Source organism: Bos grunniens, chromosome 11, assembly GCF_055505025.1.
Source record: "Bos grunniens cultivar Pamir isolate PY7600 chromosome 11, Bosgru_T2T1.0, whole genome shotgun sequence".
In the NCBI taxonomy this organism is placed as follows: domain Eukaryota; kingdom Metazoa; phylum Chordata; class Mammalia; order Artiodactyla; family Bovidae; genus Bos; species Bos grunniens.
In genome coordinates, this window is record NC_141175.1 from 13,309,558 (window position 1) to 13,321,765 (window position 12,208).

The 12,208-nt window shown below is 53.6% G+C and overlaps 1 protein-coding gene across 3 annotated transcripts in view; it reads left to right on the top strand.

Moving 5' to 3' along the window:
- The window catches only part of LOC147362567 (uncharacterized), a 37,291-nt gene that overhangs the window by 8,137 nt on the left and 16,946 nt on the right, over positions 1-12,208 (top strand). For 2 of the 3 annotated variants that reach the window (XM_086325308.1, XM_086325311.1), the window contains one exon: positions 992-8,821. Coding sequence is in view for 1 of the 3 variants with exons in the window: in XM_086325309.1 (XP_086181435.1) it covers positions 3,517-3,603 (87 nt within the window). In the remaining 2 variants the exon portion in view is untranslated. The remainder of the gene's footprint in view (positions 1-991; positions 8,822-12,208) is intronic. The other variant, XM_086325309.1, reaches the window with a different exon arrangement.

The window sequence follows — 12,208 nt, forward strand, 5'->3', positions numbered from 1 at the left end:
AATAACCAAGCTCCGGTTGCCAGCAATTTAGATGGGGTGCGGTCTAGCTGAGGTCACAGGGCAGAGTTGGACCTGCAACAAAGACTCCCCACTCCAAAGCTTGGGGCTCTCTCTGTATACTCCTGTGTGTCTGCACACATCACACACCAAATACACATATACACACACACATCCCACAGATATGCAAATACCTGGACACATTCAAGATTCCACAGGCTCACAGATTCACTCACATAGACCTACACCTGCCTGGATAGACGTATGCAGACGTCCCCACAATGCCACCCAGAGCACCCCAATACATACACGAACATGCTCATGCTCATACATGGGTGCTCACACACGTACATCTGATCCTTCCAGATCTGAAGCTCAAATATGTACAGACAGCTACATGGAACATACACACCCCCTGCAAATAACTACAGATGGACACAAGATTCGGAAATATCCTCAATGCACACCTATTATACAAACATGCCACTCACACATAACAGACACACGCACTCCCATTCATTCACACACACACACAGAGCCCTGTGGCCACAGGCTGACACTCTGGGCTGAACAGCTACATCCCCTTGCTCACATCCAGGCGGTGCCGACATCCAGGTCAGTGTGGAGAGGGCACATGCCCTCTCCCCACATGCCTTGGCAAGGACCCGGGAATCTGAGATGGGTGAAGTGCTGCCCCTTGTGGGAGGCCAAGGACCACACCCTTCGGAAGAGCCAGGGTGGTTCATAGCAAGTGGGCAGGTAGCTCGGGGAGCCGCGATGTCCCCCAGCCCCAGCTACACCCCCCACCCCCTCCTTACCCCATGGGAGTGCATAAGTGGGGGTGTTCCAGTGTGTCTTACAGGGGCAGGGCAAGGCAATGCAAGGATGGAAGGAGAAAGCTCATCTACTGCCTGGGGTTTATATGTATATATATATAAATCATTGCTTTATTTTTTAATATTTTATTTATTTATTTGGCTGTGCTGGATCTTAGCTGTGGCATATGGAATCTTCCCAGACCAGGGATCAAACCGGGGAGCCCCGCGTTGGGACCACAGAGTCTTAGCCATCGGACCACCAGGGAAGTCCCCTTTGTCTCATGTTTAATGAGGACCTTCTGTGAATCAAGCGAAACCAAGACATAGGCTCTGCCCCCAGAATTGCTGCCCAGGGGCGAGCGGGCACACCCGCAGCTGAACGGTTACATCACAGTTGTGACAGCGGCTGCAAGGTCTGGAGAGACCTGGGTTCCATCTGGGACTGTGGTCTGAGAAAGATTCACCTCTCTCTCTGAGCCTCAGCCGTCTCATCTGAGAAACGGGGACCACGATCTTCCTGACCACCTGTTAGATTGGTTATTAGAATCAAATTTAATAGCAGGTGAGGGGAGAAAGGACAAGTTTCAGTAAAATAAGAGTTGGTCATTCACTGGACACCAGCTGTGTGCCAGGTCCTTGATATGGGAATGTGGTTAAGTGTGAAGGCCCTGTGGGTTCAAATCCCTGCTTTTCCAGGACTAGCTGTGTGAGCTTGAGCAGGTTACTTAACCTATCTGAGCTCCTACTTTCTCATCTGTAATGTAGGAATAGTGCCTGTAATGTTTTGGGCATGAGGCTCAGCATAGAGCAGATGGTCAATTGAGTTCCTGTTATGTATAAGCTTTCCTTTATTCGGTCACCTACTAGCACCTACTATGAGCCAGACATGATTTGACGCATTCTCCAAATTCTGCCTCATTTTATCCTTCTAACAACTCTATTATCCCTGTTTTACAACTGAGGAAACTGAAGCACGTAGAGGTGAAGTCACAGCTGGCAGGAGGCAGAACTAGAACTGGAACCCGGTCTACATGGGCATGTGCTAAGCTGCTTCAGTCGTGTCTGACTCTTTGTGACCGCATGGACTGTAGGCCTCCAGGCTCCTCTGTCCATGGGCTTCTCCAGGCAAGAATACCGGAGTGGGTTGCCATGCCACCCTCCAGGGGATTGACCTACGGGTCAAACCTGTGTCTCTTATGTCTCCTGCTTTGGCAGGTGGGTTCTTTACCACTACTACCACCTGGGAAGCCCCATCCAGGTCTATCGGCCTCTCTAAATCCATCCACAAGGCACCACTTTCCTCTTGTAGTTCAAAGTCGCCCTCCCCTCTCCCCAGCAGCAGCCCCTGTTAAATAAATCATCCAGTGTTCCCAGACTTGGTTTCAAATAAATTATTCACATTGTAAGGCCTGTAAACCGCTGGCTGGGCCTCATTACCCAAGAAGGGCCACCGGCCCGCAAGATGCCACTCCCTCCCCTGGGCATGGGTACTGGTGGGCCAGCCAGAGGCAGCAGAGTTGGCAGACTAAGAATGGGGTGGAGAACCTCTCCTCCTCCCATCCCCAGCCTCTGCTTTCTAACAGGCTCACAGTCTGGTGTTGTCAAGAGAACATAAGCTCTGGTCTCAGAAGCCCTGGGCCCCAGGCCTGGCTCTGCTCTGGGCGGCTGTGTGACCTCAGGCAGGTGGCCGACCCTCTCTGGGCCTCGGGGAGGCTGACCAGATGGTTCTGCTTACTTTCTCTTCCTCCTCCACGTGTGAGCTGAGGCCTGTGCTGCCCAGCCCAGGCCCTGTCCTGGAAGCCAGGCACAGAGAGCCTGTCTGTGGGGACGTCCAGCCTCCATGTGTCTTCTATTCTCAGGATCTGGCTGAGACCCTGGTCTGAGCCAGAGCCCCGAAGCTGGTTGTAAGGGGTCCTGGGGGCTCCAGAGTCCCCCTCAGGTCAATTACCCACCCCAGCTGCTGGGACCATTGGCAGCTGTTGGTTCACGGAGTTAATGCCCCCTGCCCGGGGCAGCTGGAGTCCAGTGTCTGACTGTTGGGGAGCTGCAAAGGCCCAGCTCCCTCGCCCCAACTGGGACGACGCAGAAGGACTGTCACAGCCCCAGGGAACCCTGCAGGGGCCTCTTTTGCAAGCTTCTCCCTCTGCCCAGTCCTGCCTTCCCACTTCTTTCCAGGTGGACACACTCCAGTAAACCTGCAGCTCAGAGTCGCTTTCCAGGACTGCAGTCTGCAGTTCTCGTCACAGTCAGAGCCCAACCTTGGCACTCACTGAGATCCAGTCCAGGTCACCAACTGGACTCAATACTGCTTACGGGCAGAGCCTACGTTCAGCTCCGGTGCGTGCTCTGATCCTAGTCCCAGACTGAGCCCCGGTGTCAGCCACAGGCTGAGCCCTGACTCTAAGCACAGACTGAGTCCCAGACTGAGGCCTGAGCCTGGCCGCAGGCTGAGCCCAAGTAGCTCATGGAAGTCAGAGGACACTTAAGACAGAACTAAGGGAGAGTAAGTGGAAGGGACGGGAGTCTGACTGAGACCGAGGGTAGGAGCAGAGTAAACCTCACTGGAGGAGGCTGGCTGACGACCCCATCAGCCATGCCCGCAGAGTCGCAGAATCTCACCTCTCAGGGAGGTGTTTTCAAAAACGACTAACTGGGACCTACTTCTTCTTTTCACTATTTGTTTTCTTGGCTGGATCCTGAGGCGGCTGAGTTGCGGCACTCAGGATCTTCGATCTTCATTGCAGCATGTGCGATTTTTAGTTGTGGCGTGCGGGATCTAGTTCTCTGACCAGGGATCGAACCCGGGACGCCTGCATTGGGAACACGGAGTCTTAGCCACTGGACCACCAGAGAGCTTCTTTATGGAACATCAATACGAACTGGAAACGAGAAGCATCATCGTAGCTGCCGTTTCTCAAGCAGGGAGGGTCCTGGGCTCCACGGAATGACCCTACTGTCTCCTCAGAGCCGCCCTGGGGGCCTCTCTTGTCACCCATTTGGCAGAGGAGGAAGCCTCACCCATGGCAGAACCATTCAGACCCTGGACCGGTCTGTGCCTCTGTGGTATCTAGGCTCAAGCAGAGGCTGGTCTCCCAAAGAAACGCCACCCAGGGGCTTCCCCGCCCCCACCGTGGGTCACCTGAACCAGCTGCTGACCAAGTCCCCACGCCTGCAGGGCAGCAAGGGAGTGAGGAACAGGGGTGGGTGGTCCTTGAGTAAGTAACTGCAGTCAGCCCCTGCTTCAGGCAGCACACTGCTCCTCTCAGGGCCCTCCAATTCATATGCTCTGATTCCCACACCATCTCCTTGAGGTTGGCACTATGGTGGTGGGCACGGCACAGGTGAGGAAACAGCCCGGGCAGGGGACAAAGCTTGCCCAGACCTGCAGAGCTGGGATTCACCTTGAGAGTTCCTGACACTTGTTCTCCTGTCCTCTCTTCATCTGAATGGAAGAGTGAAGGCCGTAGCTAACAGAATGTTTGGATCCCCCAAAATTGATGTGCTGAAACCTAACCCCCCAGTGTGAGGGTATTTAGAGGTGGGGCCTTTGGGAGGTGATGAGGTCTTCCAGCGTGAAGCCCTCAAGAATGGGATACTGCCCTTTAAAAGAGGCCCCCGGGAGATCTCTCCCTTGTCTCTTCTACCTTGTATTGTGGTTCAGTGTCCGACTCTCTCTGACCCCATGGACTGCAGCACACCAGGCTTCCCTGTCCTTCACCATCTCCCGGAGGGTGCTCAAGCTCATGTCCGTTGTGTTGATGATACCATCCACCTTGTGAGGTTATACCCAAAAGATGGCCGAACCAGGAAGTGGGCTCTTACCAGACACTGAATCTGGCAGCACCTTGATCCTGGACTTTTCAACCTCCGGAACTGTGAGAAAAAGGTCTTTTGTTCAAAGCCACCCCACCCCCTCCACCAGCCTGCGATATTCTGTTATAGCAGCATGAATTGGACTAAGTGGCTAAGGCAGCCACTTTCCCTATCTGCGCACACTGTTGATCCTTCCATCTGTCTATCCACTCATCCATCCACGCATCCATGTACCCACCTAACCATCTATGCATCCATCTATCCATCCACAGCTGTGCAGTGAGTATCCTCTACGTACCAGGTGTGGCCTGGGTACTGGGACGGGGGGCAGGGCCCACCCTATGTGGCATGTACAGGCTGGCAAAGGAGCCACGTATTGAAAAACACATCCACCAAAAAACAAATGCATCACCATTGTGCTTAGCGCTGGGAAGAAGCAATCCAGGATGCTGTGAGTGGGTGTAACAGGACCATCTCTCTAGGGAGTGTTCTCTGGGCCTTGGGAGCTGGTGGGCGGGAGACGCTGAGATGGCCCTACGGGCTTAGCCTCAGGGCACAGGAGCTCAATAACGCCCCAACCGCCAGCTAGTTTGGTGAGGCTGCGGCCAGCCCAACTGGCCCCTCCAGTAGGTGGGCTCCTGGAGGCGTGGCTGCAGCAGGAAGTAAGTCTGGAGGTGAATGGAGGGTGTGGGTCTTCCCCCAGATTTGCTTTGCAAGCCATGCTACATGGGGCCGGAAGCCGCGAAGAACTGCAATCAGAGCTCTAGGAGACAGGAGAGAGGATATTTCAGGAGGGAGGAACTGCATGAACATCCGAGTGGAGGTGAGAGACAGTAGGTGGACCCAGGGTGGGGGAGCAAGAGGAGGAAAGGGGAAGAAACTGGGTCTCAGCCCCCAGGGATTCCACAGCACCCTGGGGAGCCTCGAGTCCCACCAGACACCAGAAACAGTACTTGCTGCCATTGTTGGAAGCGGACTACTGTGAGCCCCAGGAGGGTCACACGTGAGTTCATTTCCTCCTCCCCAGATTCTTACTGCTGGGTCTCTTTACAGATAGTAAAACTGAGGTCACGGGGAATTCCCTGGCAACTCAGTGGTTAAGACTCGGTGCTTCTAATGTGGGGGAACTAAGATACCACATGCCTCGTGGCACAGCCAAAAAATAAAAATTAATTAAAAAAGAATTAGGTCAGAAGGGGTTCAATCTGCCACCCAAGAGCACAGAGTTAGCAAATAGAGGGTCGGCTTGTGCTCTTCCCGCTCCCCTGATGTGCCAGGGAACTAAGGCAAGACATCCAGACATAGGATAGGCAAGGCCATGTGGGCGTCCCCCTTGGTCTTGTCTGCCTCTCCCTCTAAACAGAGCTTCTTAACCTTGGTCACCATGTGACATGAGGCACAGAATTGGTGCTTAGAAAATGCTGTCAATGAAAAATCATCCTAAGAGCAGATACTTGTAAAGTGCCTGCTAGACACCGGCTGCTATGTCAGCACGATCCTTTGAGGTGGGTATTATTATTACCCCCATTTCACAGATGGGGAAACTGAGACACAGCTGGTAGACAGGGAAGCCGTGATCCACCAGGCAGTAAGCAAGTGCATGAATTAGCTAAGTAATTGATGAATAAATGATTTAGGATGGGTGAATGCAGGAGAGAAAAGGTGAGTAAGTTTGTGAAGTTTATTTTGTTTTTCTTGCGGCATGTGAGATCTATTAATAATAGTTCCCTGACCAGGGATGGTCAGGCCTCCTGCATTGGGAGCTCTGAGTCGTAGCCACTGGACCGCCAGGGAAGTCCCAAGTAAGGAGGTTTTGAAGGAGAGAAACAGCAGCAAAGCTGAGAGGTTGGTCTTGCAGAGTGGAGAGGTGGAGGCCATCGCCACTGTTCCACCTCTGGCTCCCAGGAAAAGGCCCCTTCCCCCTCTCAGAAAGGTCTGAATCCTTTCCAGGCTGCTGCCCAGCAATGGTGCTCTCCTTCCCCACCACCACCCCACCCCACTTCAGAGCTGGAGGTGAGGCCTGGTGGAGGCGGGGGGGGGGTCCCTTGTTGGAGGGGAAGAAGCTCAGAGGTTGGAAAGTTGGCCCTGATGGGCTCCTAGACTGGGAGAAGAGCCCCGAGTCCTGTACAAAAGGGGCTGTTTGGACCAACCTTTATTCTGAGGGCACCTGCCCGCCACAGGGCAGGAGCAGATGCCCATGACTGCTCATGGCAATGACTGTGAGGCCCTGAGTTGGAAGTCCTGATTGGAGGAGATCTTGGATGACTCACTTTCCTTCCTGAACCCACTTCCTTATCGGCAGCATGGTGACGCGGTGCCCAATCCCCGGGGGATGGTGCAAAGACAGGATGGAACCATGAGAAAGCTTTGCACTGGGTGGGTGCAGGCTGTTTTTATAAGCAAGGAATGTGTGAACTATCTTCAGAGGAGAAAGAATACTGGGGCAAAGAACTCTCAGAGTTGCTCCAAGAGAGAATGGGATGCTCTGCGGGGCGCCTGGAGGAGGACTGGAAGAGGTGGACCCTGAAGGACTTCTCCAAGTGGAGGTGCGGGTTGGGAGGAGGAGAGAATTCCTGGCCGGGGACGGGGACAGGGGTCGGGGGAACAGCCCAAGCAAAGGCCTGGGGGCACAAGACGAGCGCATCCAGTCGGTAACAGCTACTGCGCATTCAGGTTTGCCGTTAGTCCTCACAGCAGCTCCAGAGGGTGCAATCACTGCTGCGGTTTCACAGGACAGGAAATTTGTCTCAGAGAGGGACAGGCACTTGCTCCCGGTGGCGCAGCTGGTGAGTGGCAGGGCCGAGTCCAGCGTGCTTTCTCCTGCTTTGTGCTTGTCCAAGGAAGCAGGCCGCTCGCGGGGTGGAGCAGAGAGGGCAAAGGGAGAGAAATGCCCTGAAGCCTGGGGGCTCCTCCCGCCACAGGAGGAGCAACCAGTGATGGTTGCTGAGCTGGAGAGCACTGACCCCTGCTGGTCCTCAGGTGCCCAGGTGCTGTCCGGGCCATCTGGCTCCACCTCCTCCATCTCCACCCTCTGCATCCACCCACCCGCACTGTTTCTCAGCCACTGAGAAGCCATGTGTGACGGAGGAGAATGTAAAAATATATATGCAACCGAAAAACAACAACGAGCTGACAGAACACAGCTATAAATACTCTGGCGGGCTCGGAGACGTTCCCCCATCCTGCTTCCTGCTGCCTGAGGCGCGGGGGCACGGATGTGGCAGGTGGGATGGGAACTTGGGAACGCGAAAGGGGACAGCCATGTGTGGACCTACTCTGTGCCAAGCACCTCACAGGCAGCACATCTCTGGATCTTTGCAAAAAACGCTCCCAGAGAATCACCACTGTCATCCCGGCTCCCCTGGGAGCCAAAGCACAGAGAAGTCAGTCTGGTCAAGGTCACACAGCAGGGGACCTTGGGAAGCAGTAGAGCTAGCATTCCAGCAGGGCCAGCTTTCAGAAGAAGAGAGCCAGCTTCAGGCTCTGCCTCCTGAGATCCTCGCCCCGGGGCAGGGAAAGCATCAGGCTTCCAGGAACAACTCTGCTTACACTAAACCTTCCAGGGCTCCCCAGTGCCCTCCAGATAAAGACCTAATTCAAGGCTGTCACGGCCCTGTGATGTAGCCTCTGCCCACTCCCAGAGCCCACCTCCCGCCACGGCCCTGGATTTCTGAGTCCCAGCCAGGCAACGCTGGCCTGCTCTCAGGACCCCTTGAGAGCCCAGCACAGCCGGTCTTGTCACCTCCTGTCCCCTGAAGTCACATCTGCCTGCAGCCGGGCCTCAGCTCAAATGCTGCCTCCTCCTGGCCTCCCCCACGGTCAGATCCTCCTGTGCTCTCCCTGCACAATCAGGTGAGTCACTACTGGTGATGGGCCGCAGCTGTGAGGGCCGGGAGGGGGGCAGTCAGGACCTGCCGCACGTGCGCCTCTCTGCCGGCCTTGCAGCTGCTGGAGAGCCTGCAGGTGGTGGCATGAAATGGGATTGAAGGGGAGCTGGCCTTGGATTCTGGGAGGAGAAGGAAAGAAAACGAAGGAAGAAGAACGACAAAAGGGATTTCTGGGGCCTTCAGGAGGAGAAGAGCCGAGAACTGGAGATAAGTTGGCTCCAGCTCTTGGACCTTCGTTGTGTCTTGGATCAGCTTTCCACGAGGTGTCCGAGCCTATCTGCACCTCTGGCTGGTATCAGCATAAAGGTAAGGCTGCCAATGGGGTTATTTGTCCCTTTTCAGACTTTCCCTATAGACCAGCGCTGCACAAGAGGAACATAATACAAGCCACTTGAGTAATTTTTAATTTTAATTTTCTAGTAGTTACTTAAAAAAATAAGAGAAGCAGCTGAAGTTAATTTTAATGTTTTATTTCACCCATGTGTGTTAGTTTCTCCGTTGTGTCTGACTCCTTGCAACCCCAGGGACCGTAGCCCGCCAGGCTCTGTCCGTGGGATTTTCTAGGCAAGGATACTGGAGTGAGTTGCCCCTCCCTTCTTTAGAAGATCTTCCTAAACCAGGGATTGAACCTGGGTCTCCTGCATTGCAGGCAGATTCTTTACCATCTGAGCCACCAGGAAGCCCATTTCACCCAACATATTCCAAATATTTCTATACGTAATCAATATAACAACTGAGTTTTTTTTAGAACTTTTTTTTCCCTACTAGATCTTCAAAAACCAGTGTGTCTTTTACACTTACAGTTTGGACAGGCTGCATTTCAAGTGCATAATAGAACACATGTGGCTACTGTGTTGGACAGCTTGGCTCTAGACTGTGAACTCCATGAGAATCGGGGCCGTGACTGTACCCACCACTGTTGTTTCCAGGGTCTGGCATGTAATGGAGACGGAGAACGTTTGTCGAATGACTAGCTGACTGAGTAGCTGAATGAATGAATGAACAAATGTCTGAGGCCTTGTTATATAAAAAGCCAGTTGCCCTCTTGGGCCATGGAAGAGTGTAGAAATAAATCCTAGTCCCACCTCTGCATCCTGTGCTCTGCATGACCACAAATGAGTCTCTCACCTGTTGGGCCTTAGTTTTCCCATCTGTACAGTGGGTTGGGATTGGACTATGTGATTTCCCCTCCGCCAGGCTCTCAGGAAAGATTCTCCAGGGGAGCCTACTCTCTTCTCTGCAGCTCCCTTCCTGGAGTCAGGCCCCCAGAGAAGTTCCCTGTGCTTCACACCCCTCACTTTGCCCTCCCTCCTCCTATCTGTGAGGCAGGAGGTCTCTGGGTTCTGTTCAGAGTAGAGCAGAACCCTAGAGGGAGAGACCGAGGCAGGGCTCCTGCCACACGGTGGCCATACAGGGAGCAGGGCCAACATGGCTTCTCAGGCCTGGCCCTTCTCCAGTTGTCGCTGTCACCGCTGTGTCCCACATGTGTTCAGAGCTGGGAGGAGACCAGACCAAGGCAGGCTTATCCCTTGACTCGGCAGAGAAGGAAAAGGGAAGCCAAAAGATGTGCTGAGACACAGTGAGCAGGGCAGAGCTGGGCCTTTGTTTTCCTCGTCTGAAAAATGGATACAAAAGCTGCCTTCATCCCATGAAACTTCAGTGCCTCAAATGCAGGCTCTGCTGTGCTGTGACCTTGGTCAAAGCACTTTACCTCACTGCCCTCAGCATCCTCATTTGTAAACCTGGATGATAGAAATACCAGCTTCACCAGGTTGTTGTGCCCACGAAGCCTATTAACATACACAAACCTCTCACACAGCTGCCGGGCACACTCTAAGTGCTGTACAAGGAATAGATATTATTAGCCTTCACCATGGAGCTAATTCTGCAGTTCAGATGCGGTGAGGGGTGTGACCAGGGTTTGCAAACTAGAAAGTTCCCTCTGGAGAGGCAAGCATTTTTGGACTGCAGAGGACGGGGCAAACTATAAAACACGTTGTGACTTGCAGAGCGTTTTGTAAATGTTGCCGCATTAAGGAAGCAGTTGTGGATTAGCTTTTTATAATCCGAAAAGCACTTCAGCGTCATAAACCACTTTAGGGGCCATAGAGCTCTTTGCAAGGGCTTTCTAGACTGTCGAGTGCTGTGAAGTCTGAGACAAGTGGCCTTTCAGAGATATGGGCAAGACGCAGGGTGGGAGTGGGTAAAGACAGCAGCTAGAACCAGAGGAGAAAAACAGCAGTTCATTTCCCCTGTCCCTGTTCAGAGAAACCCTAGCATATCTGCAGATTCCTGCAATTCTGTTCTGAGGCCAGGGAGGCCTCTCGGCATCGCTGACTCAGCCAAACGGGAGGAGTTCGGCAGGAGGCAGCCCTGTCTTTGTGATCCTGCCTTGTCTCTTTCCTTTTTTCTATCGCAAAGGCAATGGACCTGACACCCTTTAACGATTTCCCTGGGGGTGACCGGGGAGATGCCCGCTGACCTAGCCCTGAGGCCCAGACTTGTAGGAACCCCGCTTCCTCAGCTGCCCGGCTCTGATCGCCCTGCCCCTGAGCCCAACCCAGCCTCTCTCCCTCCTGCCCCACCTTCTCTTCCTCTCCTTCCTCTTCAGAAGCAAGACATCAGCATGGCCGTCCTGCCTCCTCTAGTAGTGTTAGTCACTCAGTCGTGTCCAGCTCTGCGATCCCACGAACGGTAGCCCGCCAAGCTCCTCTGTCCGTGGGATTCTCCAGGCAAGAGTACTGGGGTGGATTGCCATTCCCTTCTGTAGTACGATTCATTTTTCTGAGCAAAGCCAGAAAATCCCCAGCAATTGTGAATGCAGGTTTTCTCGTCCGGTTGCACGCACTGGTCCATGTGCACTCTTCGGTCACTGTTGTGCCCCAGCACTCAGTCCCGTGTTTGGCCCTGTAAACATGTGCTGAGTGAATGAATAAATGAGTGGTGGGCTGCTGAGTCAAGGGGAGGAAAAAAGTTGCCCTGTGTGCTTGTCCAGTGCCCACAGTCCGCGGAGGTCAGTTCTATGACAAGGGAACTCATTCAGGAAGAGGCTGAAGTTGGCGTGTGTCCATTTAAGATGCGGAAACAATCCCCCACCAACACATCCTTGGTATCCTTGAGGGCCATTGGGGTCCTCCATTGGCACTTGGGGACTCCTTTAGGGTCTGACATGTCCCCATTCGCCACTGCCTCTTCCCAGGGGCACCAGGGATAACAAAATAACAGGACTGTGATTCCCAGGACCTGCTGCACTTCAGAATCCCCTGGAAAGCTTTTAACACCAGGGCCACTTGGTCCTTGCTCCTCTTCCACTGAGACGTGATCTGACCTGGGGCCTAATGACTGATTTCTTTTAAATCCTAGTTGATTCAAATAGACATCATTGAGACAGAGAAAGAGGGTGAATTTGGAGAGCAAATGGGTCTGAGTGCCAGTGGGGTTTCCACAAGGATCCCTCCATGAATCAGGTAGTCTGGGGGCTGGGGTCCAGGGCAAGGGCCTGGCTGGATGGTGCAGAGGAAGTTACGTGGGCTTCAGAGTCATTGGAGGCCTGGGTTCGAATTCCTAGTTCTACTTCATTCCTGCTCTGTGGCCTTGGGCAAGTCACCGCACCCTCTAGGCTTGTTTGCCTCCTCCGTTAATTGGCAATCAGAATTCCTCACATGCTGTTGGGATCAATCAGTAAGAAGGTGT